Genomic DNA, 27,817 nt, shown 5'->3' with positions numbered 1-27,817 from the left:
AAAATAACATAAATGATAAAAGTATCTATATTAAAAGCTTAAAAAAGAGGACAGGAAAAGAGAGAAAAATAGAAACTCATAAAAGGGAAATAACTGGGAACTCAAGAGTCTTTGAGAGCATTGTTGGATACGTACCACATATGATGCTGATGAGTTGAAGGTAACATTGGATACGAAATTGGGGAACAGTTAGCAGACCGCATTATCCGCTCCGCAAGTAAGAAGTTCCGGAACAAACTAGCGACCAGCAGGTCTTGCCTGAACAACCTCTGAAAAAGATCTGCAGGAAAGCCAAGTTCAACATTGACCACATTGTCCCATAAATAGACGAGATAGGAACACTAAATTCAACGGTTTTAAGTAGAGAAATTTACAGGTGCATCAAATTATTAGCAGTGGATTACCATGGGGGAGGACATTCCAAGCAATCGTGTCAGTCACTGCCGTAAAAATCCAGTTTAGTTCCCCAAGAAGAGTTTTCCGGTCACTTTGGAGGCCAGGAATTTTGTCTATGAGAGAGTAGTCAAGAGTATCACGAAGTAACGAGCGAGAGCAGAACCTGAGAGGCAGATGACAGTGCATCATTTGATAAGCTCAAGAACTACTCCATGCACTATAAGTAAAATGAATACATAAATGAGTATGAGCACAAGTAAATGCTACCAGCTACCAGAAGAAAACACAAGTATGGCACAAAACGTCAATTCCATGCTGTCAACAATACCAATAACCAGGGTTTTAAGTATCAGTAGGTATCGTATCGTATTGACCGATACGCCTCAGTATCGGTAGGTATCGATACGATACTTATTTTTAAGAAGAGTTTATATCAACCAATACGGGACCGATATAGTCCGATATGGTCCGATACAGATGAGATACGCCTCCTTTAAACCTGCAAAACAGAAACCGTGAGTGAGACACGAAACTGAGAGCAACCGAAGGCCTTGAAAACATGTTTTTGTCTTCGATGTGAGTTGGAAGAAATCATCTAATATAAAAATCCTCCAATCTCACCATTTCAACAAGTTTTAGGGACTTGGTAGTGTTCAAGTCACAGATCGAAAAAAAATAGGGGAAAAAGGGGTAAAGTTGCAGATCTCTCTCTCTCTCCCCTTTTTTTTTCGGGTGCTCAAATCTTTTCTTTTTCTTATTATTATTATTTTTTTTTGGGGGGGGGGGGAGTTTATGCATCACTGCATTTCCTGACCATTTCCATGTGTATCTTTAGCATATTTTGCATCTCTCTGATACAATACGATACGTCTGTTGAAATCAACCCTCCAATACGATACGTCTCTTAAAATCACCCCTCCATTACAATACCAGGTAACGATACTTAAACCCTTGCCAATAAATGCTAGCAGCTACCAGACAAAAAACTGAGAATGTTCAAAAGACGAATGAAAGAGGAAATAACCAAGAATAAAGGGGGGAAAGCTGATGATGATTTGTGATCATGAGAAGAAAATTAAGCAATAATGACTTGCAAAATTACAACAGTCCAGATTTACTTTATCCATTATGTAAATTACCCCTTCACTAGAAAAAAGAAATCCACGCCAGAATCACCAAAAACATATTAAAAAGTTATTGAAGAAAAGATTAACATATGAAACAAGGCAACCGAATTTAGTTGGGATAAGGCTGAGTTGTTTGTATTAACATATGAAATAAAGCAATGGGGTTTACAGGCCACTTTGGATTTAAAACTTGTACACTTGATATGTCCAAATTTTCATTATAAATTGTCATCAAGCATCAACAAGAGAGTGAGCTTGTGTGGGTGGGCACGTGCGCACACGAGAAAGGTCCAATCAGAAGGAGAAGGAGAGAGAGAGAGGTCCAATCAGAAGAAAATAAACCAATAGTAATAATCTGACTGAAAGCAATAGACCTAGAAAAGAAGTTACCATCTTAGTGCCATCTTGATAGGTGTAGTCAGGCAAGACGTAAACACATCAGCAGGAAATTCAGCACTCTGAGGAAGAGTCTCATGCGCTTCACAAGCCGCAAGAAGAATACAATCCTTCAAGGAAGACCCAGATGAACCAGAAGAGTTCCAATCTTGGCGCTAACCGAAGACAAGAAATAATATCAGAAGAGAGATAAAAGCTATTCCAATAAAGACCACCTCTCTAGCAAGTGAACCAGAAATAGTGCTGCTAACCTCTATAAAGGCATTAACAATATTTCCTGCCGCAGAGCAGTCTAAAACATATATTGATGGTGTTTTCAGCCAGGAATCCAGGTCACTGACTGGCAGAGGAATGTACTGTGTATAACTCTGATCCAACTCACAGATTAAAACCAAAGAACCGCACCTCAGAAAGAGTTCCAACTTGCAAAAGACAAATGGCACAGAAATAACGTTAGAACACCACCAACCTTATTGAAGACCCAAATTTCACCATTTGCAGTTGGTTTTGGGACACCATGACCATTGTAGTGGAAAAGCACCCTCTCAGATTTGGCATATTTACGACAGGCAGTGCAGAGCTTCCTCACCTCATCCACGGTAGGATCAGGCTGAAGTTTGTAGCGAGCCTGCTCAAATCCCAAGGTTGCAACTTTACATAAAGGATTCATGCAGTAAAACCTCATCTAATACATATCAAAATCTCTTACCCTGGCTTGCCATCTTTCATATTGATCTTGCAACTTTTTACCAATTGTTTCAAGTGCCTTTGGAGCTGCCATAGAAAACGGATCTACCAACCAACCGCAAGAAGAAAATAAATACGTTATAAATACCTAAGCGAACATCCTTGAGCAAAAACATGAGGTAGAAACATATTTCATATGAAAAATATCTCCAGTTTATCCACAGACCACCATCTATCCAACATAAGCCACAATTTTAGTCTCCTTAAGCATATGAAAATATAGAACACATCTCCAGTTCATCCTGAGCCAACCATCAATCCAATGTAAGCCACAATTTACGCAATTTTACACATTATTCACGAAATTCAACAAGCACTTAGAAACTTATGACATTAGAACAATAAAAAATGAGAACAACTAAATTAAGAGTTCTCAAACTCGTAAGTCCCACCAAACCATCCCATATATGGAAGGAATCAAGACCCAAATTTCCTGAGCTGAACCCTCCCAATTTCATGACTGAATGAAGGAAAACATTACTTTTTACCAGTCTATGATAAATTCAAACATGTACCTCAATTGCAGAAGGCAAGTTCCCAGCTCACAAAACTCCATGAAAATCAAACGGTGCCAATAGATACGGTGCACTACCACCCAAGAGAGAGGGACAAAAAATAATCTGATGGCATACCAATGCACATGCTGCTTCCTGAAACAGCTGGACATTCTAAAGAAGCTCAAGCTTTATTTATCAAAGGTAGCTTAACTAATTGAAGATTTGACCACTGGGTGGATCAAAAAGTAAGTGAATTATTTTGGCTATTTCTGGCTGCAGAGAAGTGAAGTTTATTGTTCATCAAAAGTCAGTGAATTAATTTGTCTATTTCTGGGGGCAGAGAAGTGCAGCTATATGTTTGTCCTGAATAAAAGAATCTACCAATGCCTTTGAATGTGAAATCAGAAGATCAGTTATAGAAGAAGCAACTGCATCCTACATTTCTTCTAGTAGTCTAGAAGAGTTTGCATTTATCTTCCTCATCTCACCGATAGAATAAACACTAAATGCCATCTTACAGTACAAACATTCCCCACTTTCATTTCAAGTCACAACTGCATCAGATTTACTAAACATAAGCTCAAACCCTAATTAGATCATGTTGGTTAAGAAATGCAAGTGAAGCTGGGCTGGAGACGCAACACTATGCACTTTGGCACGTTTTGAGGTAGGAACCATTTAAACAACCAAGCACAAATTCAACTTTCACCATTTTCCAACTGTGAAATAAAAAATTTTAAAAAAAAAACATAAAAAAAAAAGCTTTAAACTCTCCCCGAGTGTGGTCAAAATACAGGCCAACTTTGGTTCTAAGAAGTTGGTATCAGTAAGTCGATAACCTAGAGTCAACTATTCATTGATTTGAACAGGTCAACTAGCTGTTAACTTGTATAGTTTTATTTTGAGAGACATTTAAGGTAATTAAATTTAATAACTTCATTGACTACAAAGACATTAAGTTAAAAGCTGTAAGTTAACCCTAGACAACATTATTTGAATTGTGTCTAATAATGTTTTGTGGCAAATTGTTCCTAGAAATATAAAATGAATCCCTAAACATAGAAGATAGCCCAGTGTATATCACCAGCCGCAGATTATTGTTGCCCTTACGTAACAGCTAGCTTTTGGGGTAAACAGTTGTAACATGGTATCAGAGCCAGGAGGTCGGGTGTTTGATCTCTGGCAAGTGCAAAGTGTTTGCATTGTGTGTTGTTGGTTTCCTATGCCTTGTACCCTTGATGCCACGTGAAGGCATCACCACAAGATGGGGTCATGTGCAGACTGCAGTATCGTGTGTTGCCCGGGGGGGGTGGGGTGGGGGGTGGGGCTGCACATGCAGGGGGTGTGATATGCATTGTTGTTTCCCTTGCTTAACAGCTTGAACTTTTGGGATAAGAGGTTGCAACAGAAATCCAGGCCTAAGTTAGGCCATCTAGTCCAGCAAAGGTAGAGGTGTCATAAATCTGACAATTAAATTATCCTCTTTCCTCTTACTTTCATTTTTCATTTATCACTTCTCTTCCATCTTTTCTTCATTCCTCATACCTTCATTTCCCTTCGTGGGGACCTCAGTCTTCCCTCTACTTTGTTGTGAAAGGATCCATGTAGCCGACCTTTAGTTGGGAAAAGGCTGGGTTGTTCTAGTTGTTTAACTGTTGACAGGTACTTGATAGAATTCTAGTTCCAGTCATCCATTGGAATCTTTAAGTTAGAATAGGAGATTTAAATTGACAGCAGGTTATTTTGAGTCATGTTTTGAGTTTAAATATTTTATTCTGAGTGAGAGAGTAACTATGAGTCCTTATGACAGTCGAGTTAGGAATTTTAAGAGCCTACATATATGTAAGAACACCCCCCCATCTACTGATTGATTTGAGTAATAATAGTTGAGTTTCTTCTAGAAAGCTACTTCTGCACATGTGTGTGAGACGGGTGACAGTTTCTATTTCTTCTTTTTTTTACTTTGGATTACTCTCTTTTTTCAGGTGTGACCTTTTAGACTTCCTCTCTTCTATTTGTCTTATTTCTTTATTCTTATTTCCTCTTCTTTTTGCTGAAATCGGTACCCCTGTTTTGTCAACCATTTCAGCTTGCTTTAATCTGTTATATCTCATCCAATTCCAATTAGTTTATTCTGAAACTTCTAAGTTAACCTTCCAATTACATTCCCTCTAGATTTCTTTCATTAGTTTCTAGTTTCTTTGTCCTTTTCTGGTATATCTACACTCCCACACCTGTTTTAGCTCTACACCCAACCAGTCTCAATCCTCCTCTCTAAACATCTGTTAATCTACCCTTTTTTGTTCCAATTTACCCCTTGGAAAAAATCAATCCCACTTCCAGAGTTACACTTCAGTTTGACTAAGTTTTAGGAAACTAGTGCAGTTCTTTTATTTACCTTGTCCACCAGTCCACTCTTCTTTTAATTTCTGAAACTATTAAATTATTTACTCCTAAAAACAGTCCAAGTGTGATGCTTGGTAATTACAGGATAAACGGCTCATCCTGAAACTGCAGTAAATTCCAGATTTCTATCAAATTCGTCAATTTTCTTCACTTCTCTCTCATGTCTCACCCTGTTAGTGTTGATTCTTTTCTTTTGTTTATCAGAATCAGACTCTTTCTTTTTAAGGGGGGGGGGGGGGGGTTCACTTTTTCAACAACGATGGGCCCCTCCTTATTTGTGCCTTTGTTGATTTCTAACTATGTAGCATCGGACCACTAGACATACTGCTTAACAGGTTATTAAAATTTTCAGTTTGGCATTCAGTACTTCAAGATGCTAAATCTTATGCCCTTTCTGTTATGGTAGTTTTAAATGTCATATATTAGATGTTTCATAGCTTCTTTTTTTTTTTTTATGAAATCTTACTAGTTACAAGTGCATTTCCCATCAGTCATCTACTAGTTACCGACTAGTCGAAATTTTTCCTTGGAAAGCCCCAAACAATTGCAAACAAAATAAAAATGGACAACAAACATTACAGGAAGTCAGATAATGTTAGTGAAAACCTCTTATACAAAGAAAACCATATTGCACAAACTTTTTATATTTCCCAACACTTCTCCCTCGGTATCATTTTCTTTATGCTCACAGAAAATAGGGCTATGAATGGCCCAACATGGGCCCAGTTATATGGAGATTTTTCATGACAAACCAGGGGCTGAAAAGGCCTTGTTAGTCCTACAAAGAGCCCAAACCTAATTACAATCTAATTAAAGGCGTACCCAGTGCACAAGGCTCCCGCCACTGCGGAGTCTGGGGAGGGCCATAATGTACGCAGCCTTACCTCTGCTTTCGCAGAGAGGCTGTTTGCAGACTCGAACCCGTGACCACTTGGTCACAATGGAGCAACTTTCACCGTTGCACCAAGGCCCGCCCTCCTAATTAGTAATTACAATCTAATTATAAAGAAATATAAAAAAAAAATGTCCTAGTGCACGAAGCTGCTGCTATTGCAGGGTCTGGGAGAGGCAAATGTACGCAGCCTTACCCCCGCTTTGCGGAGAGGCTGTTTCCATGTTTTAAACCCGCAACCTGATGGGGCAGTGAGTATAGTTGTCAAGGAGTCGTCGCACAGGTGCCTCATTGGTGTCTCCTTGTTTTTTACCTTCTTCTAACGCATAGGATCGCCTAGATGCCATGACAACTATTGTGGTGACCATGCTCTTGCATCAGCAGCAATATTCTCCATTTCTTCAATAACAAAGTAGTTATCATATAATTGTCACAAAACAGACAATTAGACATTTATAAGAAATAAGCTATAACACGGTTCTCTTGTTGTAAGTGGATGGTGTGCAATTTGCCTCTTCTATTTATGTAGAACAAATTATATTGGTCTCAAAACCTAGTTTTAACCATAGACCACTTTGGATGTTTTTCTTTTGTCTTCCAATAGTATTCCTAGACGTATATTTATGCCTAAATAAGCATCCTTAAACTTCCATTGCAAATTTAAATGGATTTCCACATTTTCCCAAGCTTCGTCGGATTTCAAAATTTATTACTAGATATCAAGCCAATTTCATAGAAAATTTTCAGTTTCAACTACATGACAAATGGGCTGCCCTGTCGAAATTTGGAACCTTGGGCATCACGATGTGCCAAAAAGATAATCAAGCAATGCCTATTACTTCTTAACACCAATAAATAACTATGGAACCTAGAAACTCAATAATCATAACCATCTTGTGGTTAATCATAGAGTACCCATGGGCCATTGGTGTTTATATCCCTAAAGAAATAACATTGTCACCAGTTGGTCTACGCATTAATTGGCACAAAAGGAATTTATTAAAGAAAATTAGAGAATAGAATATATCCAAACAGGGAAAAACAAAGGCCAAGAAGGAAAGATAACCGGCTATTTCAAGATCTCCACCAGCACACACCACAAAAAAGATCCCTACCTCCAACGCCATGGACCACCCAAACAAAAACTCACACACACACGCATCAACAGAAACAACTCATACACCCACATCCTACCAGGCTGAAAACCAAGAGATGGCAAGAAAGAGAAGGAAGAAAGTCATGAGAAATTGTAGCAGAGGCAAAGATTAAGCGCATGTTTGGGTAAGTTTCTGGGAGGCTTCTCAAAAGCCAGATAAAAGATTCCACATTTCAATTTTATCGACACGTTTTTAACTAGAGAAGCTGGCTTCAGCAAGCCCAGAAGCAGAAGCGAAAAAGCCAATAAGCTTACCCAAATATGCCCTAAGAAAAACTCCCTTGCCAAAGTTTGCTTACTCTTTTGTGCTCATCCTTCTACCAGTCAACTAAATCAGAGCTACCCTCAATACAAAAACACTCTCTTACCCCAATCCTTCTGAAAAATTGGCCCAGTACTCCACCACCCTTAGAGCAATGAGGACATTTTCTTCTCAGATCAAGAGCCCCTGCAAACGATTCTATAACAAGGGACTTCCTCTCAGCGAATTCTTTCTGCATTACCTTGTTCAATCCCAGAGTTTCTGTCTGCCATGGCCCACGGGATTGGATACTTAATGACTCATTAGTGTCAACTACAACCTATAGCTTCAATTGTTGAATTTTCTTATCTGAGACTTTAAAAATAAATAAGGTTCTAAAATGGAACAAATACACATTAGAGTTAAAGTTGCTCATTTAATCATCCTAACAATTTAAAATGTCAGTTAAATTAACTTGTCCAAGCCACCCATGCTGCCAATATCACAGTTCTCACCGTGAGTATCTCAGCAATGTTTCTCTGCCAGGAAAAGGAAATCTTAGCATTTCTAGCACCTCTTTTCATTAACAAAAAGATACAGGACTACCAAGTGTAAAAATGTAAAAACCTTTTAGCATGACTACTCCAGCTGATCACTAATCTGTATCCTCAAAGAATATTATCAAAAAAGATACAGCACTACCCAGTATCATATAAGCAGCAGTTAGGAGGATCCCAGCTCTTCACTCTTCAGGATCCACCATCAAACTACTCCAGACTGGTGATTTTCTTCCCTGAATAACTAACTGGAAAATGTCTAAAATAAATTACCACACCAACAAAAAAGTGACACTCATGGACAGCAGTAATAAACAAACAACTGAACTGGCACAAGCAAGAACACGCATGAAGGTAAGAAAGAAAAAGCAAACTAGCAGGTAAACAGAAACAGAGACAAGAAAAACAAGAAAGTTTTACAGCTAACGGAAGAAAAATAAATTACTACTATAAAATGGTGAAACCCTACCTGTCCAGCACTCCATCCTAGCACATGGTGAGATTTTAATTACATCAGGTGGATCAACATTAATATTTAAACATAAAACAAGCGCCACACACCCAGTCTTCATCTGCACTAGAAAATTGAGAGTCAAAACTAACATGGACATTTAATTGCAGCGCTGAAAAAATCCTCAAGAATCACTAACCAGTGAAAATAGTAGAACAATAGAAGTAATAAATAAAAACAGCCAAACAAACAACAGAATTCTATTAAGGGAATATAGCAAATAACCAAGCCACATTGATAAGATCAGTGAGAACACTATGGTAACTGATAAATAAATGATATAAATTTGGTGTGTCAATCAGTACGGTACAAAAAACAGATACCAAATACCGATACCGTACCATACCATTTAAGAAGCTATTTTTCAATACCAATACCGTACCGCAATGGTACGGTTACAGTACGGTATAAAAACGGTTTCAAAAAGGGTATGAATTTGGTACGGTTTGCCTAAACTTATTTTAGATTTTTTTTTCCTATTTTTCTTTTTATTTTTTAGGAAGGGAAATTGAGAATCAGAAACCGTCGTCTATCCACCAATCTCCGCATTAAACGATGCCACAGCAACACTAACCATCACTGACCATTACAATAGAGAAAAAAAAAATAGAGAATCCCTCAAGTTTAAACGCAAGCAAAGATGGAGAAAGAGACGATTATTTATAATCGAAACACTAAAACTTATTCTAGAGTAAGGTCATTGCCATCTACACAGATAAAGCCCGTCATGCCCTCCCCAATTAGACATCACAAACCCTAAGCCGAACCCAAAGAAAAGACCAAATAAGGAAGAAACCCTAACCCAAACTACGACCCCACTCATGGTCGGATTACGAAGATCAGAGGATTTTTCTAAGAGCTCTGACCGCAATTAGCGATCATAACTGGCTTGGATGTCCTTCCACTAGAAGAACCGACCTTCTCGATTGCCTTCACCACGTCCATCCCTTCACCACCTGTCCGAAAACCACGTGCTTTCTATCGAGCCACTCGGTCTTCGCAGTGCAAATAAAGAACTGAGATCCGTTAGTGTTAGGTCCAGCGTTAGCCATGGACAGAATGCCAACTCCAGTGTGTTTCTTGATGAAGTTCTCGTCGGCGAACTTGGATCCGTAGATCGATTCGCCACCGGTACCATTTCCGACAGTGAAATCACCACCCTAACACATGAATCCTGCGATCACACAGTGGAAGAACGATCCCTTGAAGTGCAAGGCCTTGCCACTCCGGCCAGATCCCTTCTCTCCGGTGCAAAGAGCACGAAAGTTCTCCGCAGTGCGAGGGGTGACATCGGCGTAGAGCTCCATGACGATTCTACCAGCGGGAGCATCGCCGACCGACATGTCGAAGAAGACCTTAGGGTTAGCCATTGCCGATTGAACTGAAAGCGTGAAAGGAATTAGGGATTTAGGGTCTTAGGAGTTAGGACTGTTAGGAGTTTAATTTTACATATATACCCCACAACATGGTATGGTTTCGGTACAGATTCGATATAACGATACGGTTTCGGTACATACCATCAGTATTGTACCCAATACCGATACCGTACTGTACCGTGGGCAATACCCTTTTTTGGTACTGAACCGTACCATTTCTGCAATGGTACGGTTTTATATGGTCGGTTTCGGTTTCAAATTGACACCCTTAATATATATGCGGAGCAAAACTGATGTATCAAGGCTGTACTCCAAAAAATACAGTCGCAGGTGTAGGGATTCTCCTACACTAGCAGCACAGTAGGTATATTGTAGGTGTAGGGGTTACCCTACACCAGCACAAAATCGTGGGCTGATGATGTTAGGTTTTATTAGACTTTTATTTAGTTTCCTATTTATATTGAGTTGTAATCCTAATTGGGAATCCTAGTATAGTTTGGAATCCTAGTCCTAGTTGGGAATCCTAGTTTGGCATGCTAGTTAGATTCTAACTTCTATTTTCTAGTTTCTATTTTCTTTTGTCTCAGCCATGAGGGCTATTTACATGTAATTGCTCTGAAGAGCTTCCCATGATTTGAAGAAATAAAATTCTTGATGTTTGCAATTTGATTGTCCTAAGAAAGGCAGTGAGGGTGAGATACCCAGGCTGAGATAGCCACCTAATTTTTGTTGCTGGTTCTCAAGACTGATATCTCTGCAATGAAAGGGACTTTTCTTCATCAAGCTTGGTAACTGTAATTATCCATTCAAGAAGTCCACTCAATCCATACTTGTGGAGGACCAGACTACAGATCTGGTTGAGATCAGAATTTTCTCATTGAAGATATCGAGTGACTTGGTCGTCAAGTCTCTACTGCTGCAACTTTCAGACCTCCATATCAAGTCATCAGAATTCAATAATTTTTGGAGCAACAAGTCCATGCCAACACCATCTCAACCCGATCCAAGTCTGGAGTTAATCTGCTGGCTGGTTTGATAGTTATTCACTAAATTCTAATTCTGAGTTTAGTTTCTAATTTGGTGAACTGTTGATTAAGACCTCTATTGCTGGGACTGTTTATACCTTGCCGTGAGTGATATTTGGGGTTAGGATTACTTGTAATCTAACCTAACATTAAAAATGCTACTGCATACTTTGCAAAATGTTATAGCGGGCTTTCTTGGGAATCCTGATATACATGGACCCACCTAGGGTACTTTTTAGGTTTGAGGCATATGCCACTAGATAGGGTTTAATAAGTAGGATATGGAACCATAACATATGGTTATAGGCCAAGCAGGTTAGAAGCTCAGTTCAGTCAAAGTTGCATTTGTATAGCAATGACAGTACAGTAATTACATATAGCTGTATATATGGGCCTTGGGCTTAATTAGTTTTCCAGTTCAAAGAGTTAATCATTTTACATGGCTTTAGTGATGCAAATGGAGTTATTTTGGACTTCTAGAGCTTTTACATATGCCATAGACATTAAGTGTGGCTGCTATTTTTTTGTTAGTACTTTTTATTCAGTGACTTAGCAATGATGTATATATAAGCCATAACCAAACACAAATTGAATGAATGAATGAAGTCATTTTTTCTCTTCAGCATTCTGCCATTGTATTGTGCAGTCAAAAGTCCTGGTTAAAGGTGGATTCCTTTGAACAGAGGTGGATTCTCAGCGAATATCTCCTCTTCCCTTCTTCTTCTTATTCTTCTTTCTATTTTACTTTTATTGTTAAAACAGCTTCTTCAACCACAAGACCAGTTCTTTTCCACCATTGTTCTCATTATCAATCAATCCGCTTCACACCCATAGCTTGCTAACAACAATCCAAGCAATCTCACCCTTTTTTTGGGTGAATAAATATTCATTATCAAAGGAAAAGAAAATACAGAGCAACACTCCAAGAAGGGGGTAAGGAGAAAGAAACAATGCTACAATACAAAGGGCAAACCACACCCTTTCAGGAGGGATGGGAGGATGGAGCAGGGAAGAGGGAAGGCCTCAAGAGACACAATATGCTCGTTCTCTGGGGAGCTAACACAACCAGAGGAGACACCTGAAACTTTGGTTTGACATCAAAGGTGATGGAGTCCCAAATGTGGCGTAAGGATCTCGAATTGGAGGTCCATCTCCTGAGATTGCGCTCCATCCAAATATGAGAGACCACCGCTCCGAAGGCAAGCTTCCAACCATACCACAGATAGACTTCCCCACAAGGGTCATGTTCACCCAAAACCACTCTCTCTCGAAGGGGAGATTCTTCTCCTCCTAGGCCAACATTTATCCAAGATCCCATACCAAATCGAAGAAGTGGTGAGCAACACCTTCAGAGGCGTTCTAGCAAAGACAGCAAGCAGAGGAGACTGCAATCTGCCAATGAATGAGAAAGGACTGCGCTGGGAGGCAGTTAGAGAGGGCTCTCCAAACACAGAAATGGTGAGAAATATGGCCCTTGAACCAAACCAACTTGCGTCGAGGGGCGATGGGCCCTCGAGATCTGAAGAGGTCCCAGGCCGACTTAGAACTGAAGAGACCTGAAGAAGAAAGCAACACATAAGAGATTCCAGATCCTTGATAGTAAACTAAGGCAGCCCAAAAATGCCAGACCAATAAGTGTAAGAAGATTGAAGGACCGATCCAGACGACCGGCATAAAAGAGAAGCATGCCCTTTCAAAGTAGGAGCCTCTTGCGCATAAGATATAAAATTTGAGTACAATGATGAGCAATCAGCCTAGCAGAGATAAGAGGTAACCCCTAGTATTTGACAGGAAGTCAACCAAAGCGGAAGGCTGTTTTCTCTTGAAGGATACACTTGTCAACATCAGAGAGCCTCGCCAAAAATAAAAGAGATTTCAGGGATTGATTTGGAGGCCTGACAACCTTTCAAATTGGCTCAAACATGACATAATAGTCTCGATCAAGAGGATTTAGCCTTGGAGAAGATCATGAGATCATTGGCAAAGGCCAAGTGGGAGATCATGAGATTCTTGCACTTGGGCATGGGGGAGATAAGCTGTTGGTCCGTGTTGCACTAGATCCCTCTGGAAAGAACTCCTAAGGCTAGGGGGAAAATAAGAGGAGACAGGGGGCAACCCTAGCTAATGCCAACCGAAGAGGAGAAATATCCAGCAAGGCTACCATTGACAAGCACTAAGAATTGAGGAGAGGAGAAGTAATGATAAACCCAATTGTTAAACACTGGAGGGAAGCCCATCTTGTAAATGAAACTGACAATATGGTCCCATCTCAAGGAATCAAAGGCTTTGTGAATGCTCATCTTCATGAGGGGAGTAGGGGGGTGCCCTTCTCTCAAAACCACAAACCAGCTCATTACAAAGAAGAATGTTGTTTGAGCATGGTTCGAGAACTCGCGAGATCTCGCCGAGTTTATTGGTTTTTCAAAAACCCAAGACGAAACCTAGTACACATTCTAAAACTGCAATATCTCGCCGAGATCTCGCCTATCTTGGTCTCGGTTTCAGATATCGGTTTGACCCATTTTTTTTTCCCATTCATGACCCATCTACCTCATTTAAGTCCACCTAACCATGGACAGAACTCGCATATCTCGGCGAGTTCTGTCCTAAAGCCTAAAACTTAGAAGAAAAAAAACCTCCAAACTCTATTTTCTTATTCTTTGCTTCAAATTTTGGATGGATTGCATGGTTTCAAGTGTGATTCAACTACGAAATTGAAGATTCAACTCCAATATTGCAAGAATCATCACATATTTGAAGATTTTTCAAAGGTATTCCCTCTTTTCCCCAAATCTACTTTTTTCAACAAAATTTATGCAATCCTTGATAGATTCATGTGATTTTGAGATGTGTTAAACAACTTTGGCTGATCTATCACTTGATGGAGTTCGAATTATTTTTCTATTATTAATTTTTTTATTATAATTTTTGCAAAAATAAATGATTTATTTGAAAAAAAATTGAAAAAAATAGGTGAATAGTGATTGTTTGGAAATGATTTTCATATATCTTGAACAACTTTGGATGCTCTACAGCCTCGTGGATCAGTTTTTTATTTTCACCCATTAAAAAAATTATTTTATTTTTCAGATTTAATAAAAATATTATTAAAATTAAAATATATATATATATATATATATAATATTAAGGAAAAATACTTGTTTTTATCGAAAATTATGCACAACATATGTACATAATGTTCAACTTCAAATGGTGTCAAATACATCATTACATTATATTTTTCTTATACTTTAAGGTATAAATATTTTTAATAAAAATTCTAAATATTATTTTTAATTAAGAAATAAATACTAAGGTTAGGGGATAAATAAGATATAGTTATTTGATTGTTCTAGTAGCTTGACATTATGTTTAACAACTATGAATAGAATACTTTAAGTCTTGAATACATTACTTTAAGTCTTTAATAATTATTAATACATGCTTTTTTATGTAACAGTGTAAAATATAAGACATTTTATGCACAATGTCTGATATAGCATGGCAACATGGAGTCCCGATATCCGAAGACAAAAAAAAGTCCAAATGCAATTATTGTGGAAAGTTGCTAGCTGGAGGACCCACCAAGTTAAAGCAACATTTGTCTGGTACAGGCAAGGATGTTGCCTCAGGCCCAAATGTTCCGACCCAAGAGAAACTGGCTATGGCACAACACTTGAGAGAAGGAAGAATAAAGAAAGCTAAGAGGGAAATAATACAACAACAATTTGATGAGGCAGCACTAGAAAGGCCTGGTGTAGAGGTCCGTGGAGGAAATGATACTGAATTTAGGCCTCCACCTAGTGAGTTTCAATCAGCGGCTGAATGGAGAATTTACTAGCAGCCTTTGGCAGAGAGTAGACAAAGTTTGCATTTTGAGAATGTGAGAAGATATGAGCAAGCAAAAGGAGCTGGTGGATCTGGCTCAGCTACATCAGTACAAGAAGCAAGGTACTAAAACTCGGAACTCGGTACCAACTCGGTCCCTTGAAAAACCGAGTCGAGTAGATCGCCGAGTTGGTGCATTTTTTTTTTTTCGACTCGAATCCTCAACTAGGTGGGTTTTAGAGCTAGTTTGGGTCTAAAATTTGGTATTGAGCCTATTTTAGGTCATTTAAACACAATGGCACTATCAGATTTTGCAAAAACAAAGTCCAAATAGGAGTTATGTACCGGTCAAGCTTAATTTGGTGTGCACGAATGCTGTCAAAATTGCTCTGAATGAAAATATTTTCTTGGACATCAAAACAAATGAATATTTTACCGCACTTTTGGTTTTTAGCAATGTTTTACCATATTAAGACTTATGAAATTTTTAGATTTGAGAAAAACCCCAACTTTAGAAAGTAAAAAATTGCACCTACAGCCGAAAATCCAGTTTTTGTTCTTGAACTCGGGGGTTGACTTTTTTTCCTTTTGGAATTTGATTTTTTAACTATTTTAATTGGATTCAAATAGGGGGTATTTGCTTATTTATGAATAATATCTTAAGTAAATGAAATACAAATACAAAAGCATTTACATAGGCATAAATAAGTGTCTGTCTTAGTTCCCAGCCTAAATAAGTATCTGTATACCAAGGTTTGTATAGATAGGTGTCTGTATACCAAGATTTTCCACCAAGATCTCAAGATCTGGCACTCATATAAAGGAGTTTGGGTTAAGATTCTCGAGATCTCGAGAACTCGGCGAGATCTCAGCGAGAACTTGGCGAGGTCTCAGCGAGATCTCGGTCGAGTTGTTTAACTTTTGCAACTTGTATGCCAACTCGTCTCGGTTTCTCAAAAAATCGAGAAACTCGGCGAGATCTCGGCGAGATCTCGCGAGTTCTCGAACTATGGCAAGAAGATGAGAGGAGGAAAAGCACTAGGACAAGAAATATACCACAGCCCCCAACCTGACCACGAGCACATTCTCCAGATCCCATTTTTTAGCAGGATGCAACAATTTTAAGGCAACAAGATGCCTACCAGCCAACCATCCCGCAAATGTTTGGTGGTAAACAAGAGGAAGCACGCAAAGCCTTCAACAAATTCATGCTATACAATGGCATTCCAGCTAATGTAACACAAGGAACATAGTATAATGCATTCCTTGACGCTACAGGGAGGGCTGGCCCAAGATGGAAGGGGCCTTCACCACATGAATTATTTAATATATATTTGCCTCAGGAGGTACAGGAGCTGAAAGAGTACATTGATGGTTTGATGCCAATGTGGGAGACATATGGGATTACTCCTACGGCTGATGGTTAGACTGGACCTACTAGACTGTCCATTATAAATGTCATGGTGAGTTGCAATGGGAAGACTGTATTCTTGAAGTCTGTCGATGCATCAAAGCATGTAAAGGATGCATCATACTTGTATAAGGAGTTGAAGCAAGTGGTGGACGAGGTAGGAGGCTAGGAGCAAAGAACGTTATCCAAATTATGACAGATAACAGTTCCAACTTTAAAAAGGCTGGAGAGAAGTTGATGAATAAGAAGAGAAAGAGGATCCGACTCTTTTGGACTCCATGTGCAACACATTCTATTGATTTAATGCTGAAGGACATGGGGAAAAAAACTTTGGTGGCATGATATTACATTTATGAATTATAATTTTATCCCTTTAGAATGTACATATTCTTAATATTCTATATTTGTAATGCATCCGACTGGTGGATGCTTTATGATACAAGTTCACCCAACCTGAGGAAGGTAGCAGTGAGAGTGCTCTCACAAACTTGTTCATCCTCCGGATGCAAGCGCAACTGGAGTACATTCTCATTGATATATTCAAAGAGGTGGAACAGATTGGGTAGCGAACGACTGGAGCAGCTTGTGTATGTGCACTACAATATGAGATTAAGGATGAGGCACATACGTGAAGGAATTGAAGCCAATGACAAAGAACCCATTGAACTGTCCAACATTTTCCAGGACTCTGATGATGATGAGGATCCCCTATTCCAGTGGGTGAGGGATCGTGGTACACACCCGATATGGATCAACCTGGGGTAAACCCCGACCCTACCATTGCGTCTGTAACCGATGCTGATGTTGAGGACTATATGTCGCAAGAGGGGTGTGCACATTCAGAGTCGCCGAGACCTTTTGAGCCTGTTGTAGGAAGTCCTGCTGATGATGATGATGGTGGTGATGATGATGGAGGTGATGGTGGCGATGGTGGTGATGGTGATGGTGGTGGTGGTGGTAGTGGTGGTGGTGGTGGTAGTGGCATGCAGAGTGGTGGTTATTATAATGATCGTCATAAGGGGATGCGCAAGCAGTACCAGTATGATGTGGAAACACAAGCGGACCCTGTGCGTTTCACAAGTGAGTCTCAGTTTACGCATACCACTCAAGATCAAGACCATGGTAGCTACACAAAAACGTACAACAGAAAGAAGGGTCGCAAACACTCACATGCTCAAGATGATGACAACAATATGAACACCATGCTTGCAAGTTTTGGAAGCATGAGTATAGATACTACTAGTGAGCATCAATCATGGCATTCATCTCAGCATCATCATGGCTATGCATATGGCCAGAAGAGCACCGGTTATGAATATAGTGGCTATGGTCAGTTTGGGCAGTCAGCAGTTGAGTTTGACAATCAAAGCATTGGGTCAGGTTTTGGGTACATATTCCCAGTCCCAAACCAACCATACACGCCTCAAACTCAATATGACAGTAGCAGTGGCTCTCAAACCTCATACCAACAGCCTCCCAAGTACCCTAGGATAGGGAGTTTGGTATATGTTGATGACAACACTTATATGGAGGCTGTGTCACACTATACGCAACACTTCAGCAATTCTATGACATGAGAATTCTTTGTGGATCAATATGGGGAAGAATTCATTACTCGATCACATTTTATGTAACAAATTCAGAGAAAATTGATGTAATGTACTCTTTATTTGAATGTTTTGATTGATATATACTAAATTGAATGTTTTGATTGCTAATTTGCTATGTATTACTAAATTATGTGTAGAGTAGGTTGTTTTAGTACGACTCATCGCCTACCAACCTATGGTCCAAAATGAAACTCATATTTAGACTTGTTTTTGGGGAAATCTGGGCATGTCATTGTGTTTAAATGGCCTGAAATAGGCTGAATACCAAGTTTCAGACCTAAAATATGTGTAAAACCCACCGAGTTGGGGGTCCGAGTCCACAAAAAAAATGCAAGATCTCGGCAAAATCTCAACTCGTCTCGGTTTTCCAAGGGATCGAGACTCGAGTTTTCGAACTATGTGTTTTAGATACTTCTACCAGCAATGAAGGCCAATTTGTTATCATTGACAAGGGAGTCTACAACCAGCTAGACCCGATTGGCAAACACTCTAGAAATGAACTTGTATAAGAGATTGCATAGAGAGATAGGCCTGAAATCTAAGATAGAGGAGGCACCTTCCTTCTTAGGGATGAGGCAGAGGAAGTTTTGGTTGATACCTTTGATTTGGCTGGGATTGGAGAAGAAACTTTAAAGGGCTTTGATGAGGTCCACTTTGATGATATCCCAACAAGAGGAGAAGAAACCCATACTAAATCCATCAAGAACAAGGGCTCTGTTAGCCTTGTGAAAGAGAACAGCCGCAAGAATCTCTGCTTCGGAGTTCGGACAGGATTGCCTGAAGAGTACTGGTAAGGGAGCTGGGGATGAATTTGTTGAGCAAGACCTCTTGGATAGGCTCCATAGGGGCACTGGTAGAAGGATGACACAACTACTTAAAGTAGCCAACTATCTCTCCCTTGATACCAGCAACCGAGCTAAGGCAGGAACCATCCGTAGCCAAAAAGCAAGGGATAGAGTTGATGTTGGTTCTAGCTTCCGTGGTTCTGTGGAAGTATGCAGTATTGGCACCACCAAGTTCTAACCATTTGACCCTTGATTTTTTCCTTGAAAAGCACTCCTCTTGAACAACTAGGGAAGTGAGATCCAAAGAAGTTATCTTCTCTTCCTCAGCCAGAAGGGCATTGAGAGTGTCAGATTGAAGTCTCATTTGGATGTCTATGAGCTTGGACCTGCAATCTGCAACCAAGGAGGAATTGTTCCCAAAGGAAGCAGAATTCCAATCTTTAAAGCACCCTTAACATTACGAATCTTTCTGGCAAAGGATATAAGAGTGGAGTGGGCATGGACAGGTTTGGTCCAGGCAGATTGGACAATGGAGATGAAATCTTGGTGAGAGGACCGCATACCAAGTATTTGAACGGTTTGGGCCAAATGAGATATAAGATTGAATAAGAATAAAAATAGGGCTATGATCCGAGATGCAAGGGGCTTCAAAGGTGGCATGGGATGAAGAGAAAATGGATAATCAGGCTTCATTGACCAGAATTCAATCTAGCTTGCAAGCAATCTAGTCACCACGTCTTCTATTGTGCCAAGTAAATTTCAAGCCGCACCATCTTAAGTCATTCATATTGATATCATCAACACAGTCATTGAAGGCTTCCGCCGATGAGACATCAAGATGGTCACCTCCATATTTTTCATGACCAAACCAGACAACAGTGAAGTCACCCCCTAGACCCCAGGGAAGGGTCCCAACCTGCAAAGCAATATGGCGGAGGTCTCCCCATAGGATAGCTCTCTCCGAGGGACAGTTCAAAGCATAAATGGATGTGAAGTTAAATGAGTTATTCCCTTGAACATCAGAAAACTTGAGGTCAAAAAATTGGGGAGAGGAGGACAAGTAGTTCTGAATTTTGGGAGTAGTTGGAACAAAAGGACCAAGAAGGAGCAATTAAGGAGGCAATACAAGATGCATTGGCTTCTTTAACCCTGGTTTCAATCAGGCAACAGAAAACAGCATTGTGGAGGTTGATACGAGACCAAACTTTCGCTTACTTAGCCGAGGAATTGAGACCTCAGGTGCTTCAGAAGAGGCCCTAATTTATTGGGCAACACAGAGGATGCAACAAGATCCTCTCAGGGCTGGGAAAGGGATGGTGGGAAGGAGGGATTGCTTTTGTGGCATCGGTGGTATGATCGAACCGGGACAGAATGGGCTCAAAAGGGGAGAGGGGATGAGAGGGTGGAAGGGGTGGTAGTACCAACCGCCGGAGAGGTAAGGAGGTAGGGGTGAACCTATATTGCATGAGCAGGTAAATCCAGAAGAGATTGCAACTCCCTCACGAGTAGAGATGATGGGGTGAGTGGATCTATGGGTTCAGAAACCATGCCTGCTATCAAAGGATCCATTCACAAAACCGAAAGGTCAGAGGAGATGATCAACTGGGTAACAGATTGGGCCAGCTCCTGTTGGGAGGAATGGGTCGGGCCAGACGGAGGGGGGTGGAACATGGAGGAAAAGGATTAGGACAGCCTGTAAGAGACTTGAGCCTGTTTGATAGGATGGACAATGGGAGGAGATACTGCACTTGAAATGGTAAGGGGCCCGACAAAAGGAGAATGGTTGGGCCCATCTCAAAAAAAGGAACTAAAAGGAGCAAAAGGAGATACCAAGAGGTACTACATGGAACCGACAAAAGGAGGGTGAGTTGGCAGTTGGGCCCATCTCAAAAAAAGGAACTACAAGGGGCAAAAGGGGATATACCAAGAGGTACTGCGTGGAACAAATCCCGAAGGAGAGGGGAAGATGAGGACGATGGCACAATCAAATATATTCACAGAATTGCCGAAGGTAGATTGAGTGGTGAGTCTATATCTGCTAGAGGACAGTCACCCTGCAGCTTCAGTTCTTACTCCTCAGGCTCATCAATTGGACTCTTCTGCTTCCGCTCTATCAGAGTTACATCGGTGGCATTGGCCTCTGGGCCACCCACCTCTTAGGGCTTTATCTCTTGTTTTTCCTAGTTTTATTTCAGAAGTGTAAACCTAATGACTTCTTTTGTGATGCTTGTGTTTTTGCCAAGCAAACTCATGTGGTTTATCCACTTTCAGAACATATGAGTACTGGACCTTTTGTTTGAATACACTCTAATATTTGGGGCCCTTCTCGTTGTGTATCTATTTTTGGTTGTCGTTATTTTGTGACTTTTATTGATAGCCATTCTCGTGCTACTTGGTAGTTGGCACTAGGCAGGAGACTCAACCCTTGGGTTTGCATATTGATCTTTTAAATTACTGTACCCCTTTGGATTGGATTAGTCTTACCATTGCCCTAGAAGTTACTGTCTCAGTGCTAGCAGAATTGCTCTGTATATTGCTGTATTTTGTGCACATCTACTTGATATATTGTACTGTTGCCTCTCCTTGCTGTATTATCTCTGTTTGCATATTGTTCGTTTACACCACTGTACCCTATTGGATGGAATTATTCCTACCATTGTCGTAGTATTTACTGAACCAATGCTTTGCATTATCTCTTATTGCACTTTTGTACCCCTTTGTATAGTGTGACTTACTGTATAGTAGCCTGGTCTATCCTGGCCTGACTTGAATCTGGTTTAACAGACTTGTTTAGCTTACTTTGTCCTGTTTTTTCATGCTTTACTTTGTCGGCATTGCCTGTATAATGTTTAAGTAATCTCTTGGTACGTTACCCTATTTACCTTACTTTTCGTACTGCATCTATATATTATATAGTATTTCTCCTATATTGGTGCGTCAGGTAGGCAGCCGGCACCATATTATATCCAGCCAATCCCTTTTGCATGGATCCTAGAACATTCTTTTCTATTAATTTTTGAGTATCCATTATCCTTTCTTACACCATGTCCTTTAATACTAATCTTGGTCGTAAGCATAGGACTAGATTTGCATCCTGGAACATCGGATCTTTAACAGGTAAGAGTATGGAGCTGATAGATGTTATGCGGAGAAGAAGGATTAATGTTGCATGCATTCAAGAAACGAGGTGGAAGGGCAACAAAGCCAAGGCATTAGATGACTTCAACCTATGGTACTTGGGAAACGAATGCGGGAGAGGTGGAGTGGGCATAGTTGTAGACAAAGACCTTAAGAACAAAGTAGTGGATGTTAAAAGATTTGGAGAGCGGATCCCATCTATCAAACTGGTGCTAGACAACGAGGTTATCAACATAGTGAGCGCCTACGCGCCCCAGGCAGGATTGGATGAGAGTGTTCAAATACAATTCAGGGAACACATGGATGGTTTTGTGCAAGGTATTGGCCAGGGAGAAAAAATTATTATCGGAGGTGATCTTAACGGACATGTGGGCAAAGATCGTAGAGGATATGAAGAAGTTCATGGAGGCTACGGAGTTGGGGAGAGGAATGAAGAGGGGATCTTAGTGTTAGATTTTGCGACAGCGTTTGATATGTGCATTACAAATACATTTTTTAAAAAGAGAGAAGAACATTTAGTTACCTACAAGAGTGGACAACATGCAAGCCAAATAGATTTCTTCCTAACTAAAAGGTTTGACAGACTTCTATGTAAGGATTGTAAGGTTATACCTAGAGAGAGCTTGACTGCACAACATAGACTCCTAGTCTTAGATATGCACCTTGGTACGAGGCAACATAAGAAGGTGAAACAGGTTTGCCCTAAGATAAGATGGGGGCACCTACAAGGAGTTCTCTTAGAGTCTTTTACCGATAAAGTAGTTCTACAAGGAAAGTGGGACTTCGAGGGAGATATCAACAAGATGTGGATTGAGATGACGACTTGCATTAAGATGGTTGCTAAAGTACTAGGGATTTCAAAGGGTAGGCAACTAGCCCCTAGAGAGACTTGGTGGTGGGAATAAGGGTGTCAATTTGGGACTGGAACCGGGAACCGTCCCAATACCATCCCGCTAAAACTCGGTACCGGACCGTCCCATTAGTAAATGGGACAGTACGGGTATCTGATTTTGATACCGAATGATAAATGGGACAGGACGGTTCTGGGATGTGATTCCCAACGGTTCCAGTACCGAAATACCAATTAGGTACTGAATGGTACCGAAACTACTAGTACTGTTTAAAAAGAAAGAGTATATAAGATCTTTTTTTTTTCTTTTTTTAAAGAAAGGGTATAAGAATTACGACTCATTAGGGTTTCACTAATTGTCTTTTGAATTCGAAGAGGAACAACAGGTCAACAGCCGTAGCTTGAAGTCTCTCCTCACAGAACCTGCTACAGTGCTACTCCCTCCTCCCTCCTCCCTCCTCCCTCGACCAACTACATCTACCAGGTTCTTCCTTTTTGCACTTCGTACTTCGTATCATACTACCATGTGACATGTGTGATAAATAGAGTTTTGTTTGGAAATATCAAAGAGGAAACACAACGGGATTCTTCCATTTTGTAGGACTTCTCTAAATTTAAAAAAATGAGAAGCTTATTACATGTGATCTTAGGGAGTTTGAAGAAGTAAAACTATGATTTCATAATTTAAGTTGCTTTATAAAAAGCAGTAGACAACTTAGATTTTATGATAGTGAAAAAATTCCACAACACTAATAAACCCGCCTTGTTAGAAACAATTAAACTTCTTCTCCCTTTTTCTACAGTGCCTAGAACCGTTTAAGAACCGGTACCATCTCATCCCACTAGTAATCGGGACTAGGATCTAGGTTTGGTCCCATTAACTAAATGGAACGGTACTGGGATTGGCACTTTTGATATCGATACCGGTACCGTCCCATCCCAAATATCGGGAACCGTCCCAATTGACACCCTTAGGTGGGATGACGAGGTCCAAGCAGCCATTAAGACTAAGAAAGACCGTTTTAAGATCTGGCAAAAGACTAACGAAGCAGAGGATAAAGTGAGATATTACGCGACTAGAAAAGAAGCTCGGAAGATTGTGGGGAAAGCAAAAGCAATATGATGACCTTTATGAAAAACTTAATACAAAAGAAGGGGAAAATGCAATTTATCGGATAGCTAACATAAGAGAAAGGAAAAACACAGATCTGCACCATGTTAGATGCATTAAGAGTGAGGACGGTAGAGTACTAATACGAGATGAAGATATTTTGCAGAGATGGGGTGAATATTTTTACAACCTACTAAATGGAACTATCTTGACTAATAGGATGGATTCGGAAGTGGAGAGGAATAGTCTTGAAGCCAACCCACATTATGGACAGCTACAACGAGTTGGCGAGGTCGAAGTTAAAGAGGCCCTACGAAAGATGAAAGTAGGTAAAACACCGAGACCTGATGAAATCCCAATTGAGGTGTGGAAGAGCTTAAGAGTACAGGGGGTATCTTGGCTAACGAAGCTGTTTAACAAAATTTTGAGTACAAAGAAAATGCCAGATGATTGGAGGAGAAGCACTGTAGTTCCGATTTATAAGAATAAATGTGATATCCAGAACTGCAATAGAGGCATAAAACTAATGAACCATACTATGAAATTATGGGGAAAAATCATTGAAGCACACATAAGAAGAGACACTGATATATCGGAAAACCAATTTAGTTTTATACCAGCGAGATCCACAACAGAAGCTATTTACCTCCTTAGGAGGCTTATGGAAATTTTTAGAGCTCACAAAAGGAACCTCTATATGATCTTTATCGACCTAGAAAAGGCCTACGACAGAGTCCCTAGAGAGCTCAATTGGCAGGTCCTAAGCAAGAGAAGAAGCTCAAGTAACTATGTGGGTATAATTAAGGACATGTATGAGGGCGTGGTGATGAGTGTCAGAACTGTAGAGGGCCAAAGCACTGAACTCCCAATTACAATTGGGTTACACCAGGGATCAGCTCTAAACCCTTATTTGTTTGCACTCATCATGGATGATCTAACTAGACACATCCAAGATGAGGTTCCTTAGTGTATGCTATTCGCTGATGATATTGTTTTGATCGATGAGACAGTAGAAGGGATTAATGCGAAACTGGAGGTTTGGAGATCAAACTTGGAATCAAGAGGTTTTAAGTTAAGCAAAACAAAGACATAATATATGATGCGTAACTTCAGTCAAAACAGGAGAGGTGGTGAAGTGGTGAAACTGGAGGAGTAAGAGCTACCACAAAGTGAATGCCTTCGATACCTGGGGTCAATCATTAACAAAGAGGGGGATATAGAAGATGATGTGTCCCACATAATTAAAGTAGGGTGGATGAAGTGAAGAGGTGCTTCGGGAGTGTTATGTGACAGATGCATGCCTGTTAAGCTTAAGGGGAAATTCTACAAAACAATAATAAGACAAGCTATGACCTATGGGGCGGAATGTTGGGCAGTTAAGAAGAGTAATATAGATAAGATGAGTGTAACAGAGATGAGGATGTTGAGGTGGATGTGCAGTAATACCAGAAGAGATAGAGTAAGGAATGATTGTATTAGAACTGATTTGGGAGTTGCACCAATCCAAGACAAGCTCCGTGAGAGCCGATTGTGGTGGTGTGGTCATGTCCAACGGAAACCCATTGATGCACCAGTTAGGAAGAGTGACCAGATTCAGCTTGACGGAGCCAAAAGAGGTAGGGTAGACCTAAAATGACTATTGGAGAAGTGGTAAGAAAGGATATGCATGTAGTAGGGCTTGATCCTAGTACGACCGCAGCTAGAGTTGTTTGGAGGACAAAGACCCGTGTAGCCGACCCCTTGTAGGGGATTATTCCTAGGATGCTGCTTTGAATATTGCTTCAACTTCTACGTTTACCTATTTTCTTCTAACTCCCTTTTACTCCTTTTATTTCTCCTATGTCCATTACTGTCATAGCATCTATCGGAATCCATGTAGCCGACCCCATTTAGTTGGGATAAGGTTATGGTTGTTGTCTCGTGCTATTTGGGTATATCTCATGCGTCATAAGAGTAAGATGTTTCATTGTTTTCAACTTTTTCATCGTATGATTAAAACCCAGTTTAATGTTGTTGTTAAAGTTCTCCACAGTGATAATGGTGGGGAGTATTTTAATGGATCCTTTTTCAGTCCTATCTGGCTGCTTAAGGCATCATTCATCAGACTAGTTGTGTAGATACTCCTACACAAAATGGTGTTGCGGAACATAAAAATCGCCACCTGTTGGAGACTTGGAGGTCGCACATGCTCTAATGTTTGAAATGCATGTCCCAAAGCATTATTGGAGTGAGGCCATCCTTACTACTGCTTGATTAATTAATCGTATACCTTCTCATGTGTTAGGTTTCCAATCTGCTTTGGATGTTTTCCAACACCCGTCGTCTTTTATACTTCCTCTGCAAGTCTTTGGTTGTGTGTGGTTTCAACCGCAACCATCATCTTGCTAGCAAACTTGATCCTCGGGGACTCTAGTGCATTTTCGGCTACTCTGCCACCCAGAAGGGCTATAAGGGTTACCATCCACCCACTCGTCGTATGTTTGTTACTATGGATGTCATGTTTTATAAGTTGGTAAGTCCGACGCTTAGGCAACATTTGGTAACTCTCCCAAAGAACAGTTTTTCTGTTCTTCTATGCTGCGGGAACATGAAAACATCCAAAAGGTGTTTGGTAAACCGGTCCGTTCTTTTGTTTCCCTAGCACAAACCGGAAGCAAAAGTGTGCTAAAAAACAGTTAGACTTGTTATTCTGTTTTTCAATGAAACAACACCAAAATTGTTACTCAGTGTTCCCGATAAATATTGGAGGCATTTGAGTTTGGTCGACCTCAACAACGAACTCCACAAGGAGAAGACCTCCGTCGTCACTACCCACATCGAACTCCATCGAAGACGATCCTGCTCACTCTCAATCGGTGAATGTAAATGCAATCCTATACTAGTGTTAACCTTTCTCTCTCTCTCTCTCGATCTGTTGGTCTCCCTGACAATAGAGTTCAGGAGAGCACCACTTTCAGGCAACGTCTACTGTTGCTGGACATTTCAGCCCATCCGGTAGAGTTATACATGAACGAAATCACAATTCTCCATCTGATGCTCCGAGAGTTTTTCCTTCACAGGTATGGATTTTAGGGTTGTTCATTGTACATTTTAGGGGTTTTACGATGAAATTGATTATGGTTTAAATTTCAAAATTGTAAGAATTTCGTGAACAATCCCCCCAACAGCTGCTCTTCCCTGCCGATTCCACTCATACTCGACCTTCAAGGTATGTGATTTCCACTGCCGATTTGTTGTGTGTGTTTGCATCCACCTTGAAAACTCAATCAAGATGATTTGTTTTTGTATATTTCATTTGTTTGGTTGTAATCTGGGTCCCTCGCATTCCTAGCACTGAAAAACAACGATTGAACACCAATATGACTGATGTTCACCATTGATGACTATGCTAAAACTGTTAGAGAAATATGGCAAGAGAAATACCCACATTGTGGAGCAGAGAGAATTCTCCTGGTTTCACCAGTAATGCCCCTCCTAATGGTCCATTCAACTCGAAATCCAATCCTGATGAGTCTAAAGAGTCAAAATGGGTAGATTAAGAAGGAGACCTCAAGCCAAAGTGACTATGTATGTTCAGAACAGACCCTTGTGGTGAGACTCTGAACTGAACACTCTCTTCACTCATTTTAAGGAAACTGAAGTATTTTAGCATTCTACTTGTATTTTTTTTATTTTTTTTTTGGTAATTGGTTCCACCTCTCTTTCACAGACCACAACAAAGCCCATTGACTACATGATCGTTGTTGTTCAAAAACAT

The 27,817-nt window shown here is 40.2% G+C and overlaps 1 protein-coding gene and 1 pseudogene across 4 annotated transcripts in view; both read right to left on the bottom strand.

Annotated features, from left to right (window-relative positions):
• Positions 1–27,817, bottom strand: part of LOC122654701 (regulatory-associated protein of TOR 1-like) — an 89,531-nt gene that overhangs the window by 52,699 nt on the left and 9,015 nt on the right. For 3 of the 4 annotated variants that reach the window (XR_006331954.1, XM_043848911.1, XM_043848909.1), the window contains exons 2-8: positions 8,885–8,987; positions 2,629–2,711; positions 2,389–2,547; positions 2,171–2,296; positions 1,914–2,074; positions 405–559; positions 136–280 (exon numbers count right to left, since the gene is read on the bottom strand). Coding sequence is in view for 3 of the 4 variants with exons in the window: in XM_043848911.1 (XP_043704846.1) it covers positions 136–280; positions 405–559; positions 1,914–2,074; positions 2,171–2,296; positions 2,389–2,547; positions 2,629–2,711; positions 8,885–8,987 (932 nt within the window). In the remaining variant the exon portion in view is untranslated. The remainder of the gene's footprint in view (positions 1–135; positions 281–404; positions 560–1,913; positions 2,075–2,170; positions 2,297–2,388; positions 2,548–2,628; positions 2,712–8,884; positions 8,988–27,817) is intronic. The other variant, XM_043848910.1, reaches the window with a different exon arrangement.
• LOC122654703 lies at positions 9,583–27,770 on the bottom strand (annotated as a pseudogene).

The sequence above is a fragment of the Telopea speciosissima genome, chromosome 3 (genome assembly GCF_018873765.1).
Source record: "Telopea speciosissima isolate NSW1024214 ecotype Mountain lineage chromosome 3, Tspe_v1, whole genome shotgun sequence".
Classification (NCBI taxonomy): domain Eukaryota; kingdom Viridiplantae; phylum Streptophyta; class Magnoliopsida; order Proteales; family Proteaceae; genus Telopea; species Telopea speciosissima.
This window is presented reverse-complemented; position numbering and strand designations above follow the sequence as displayed.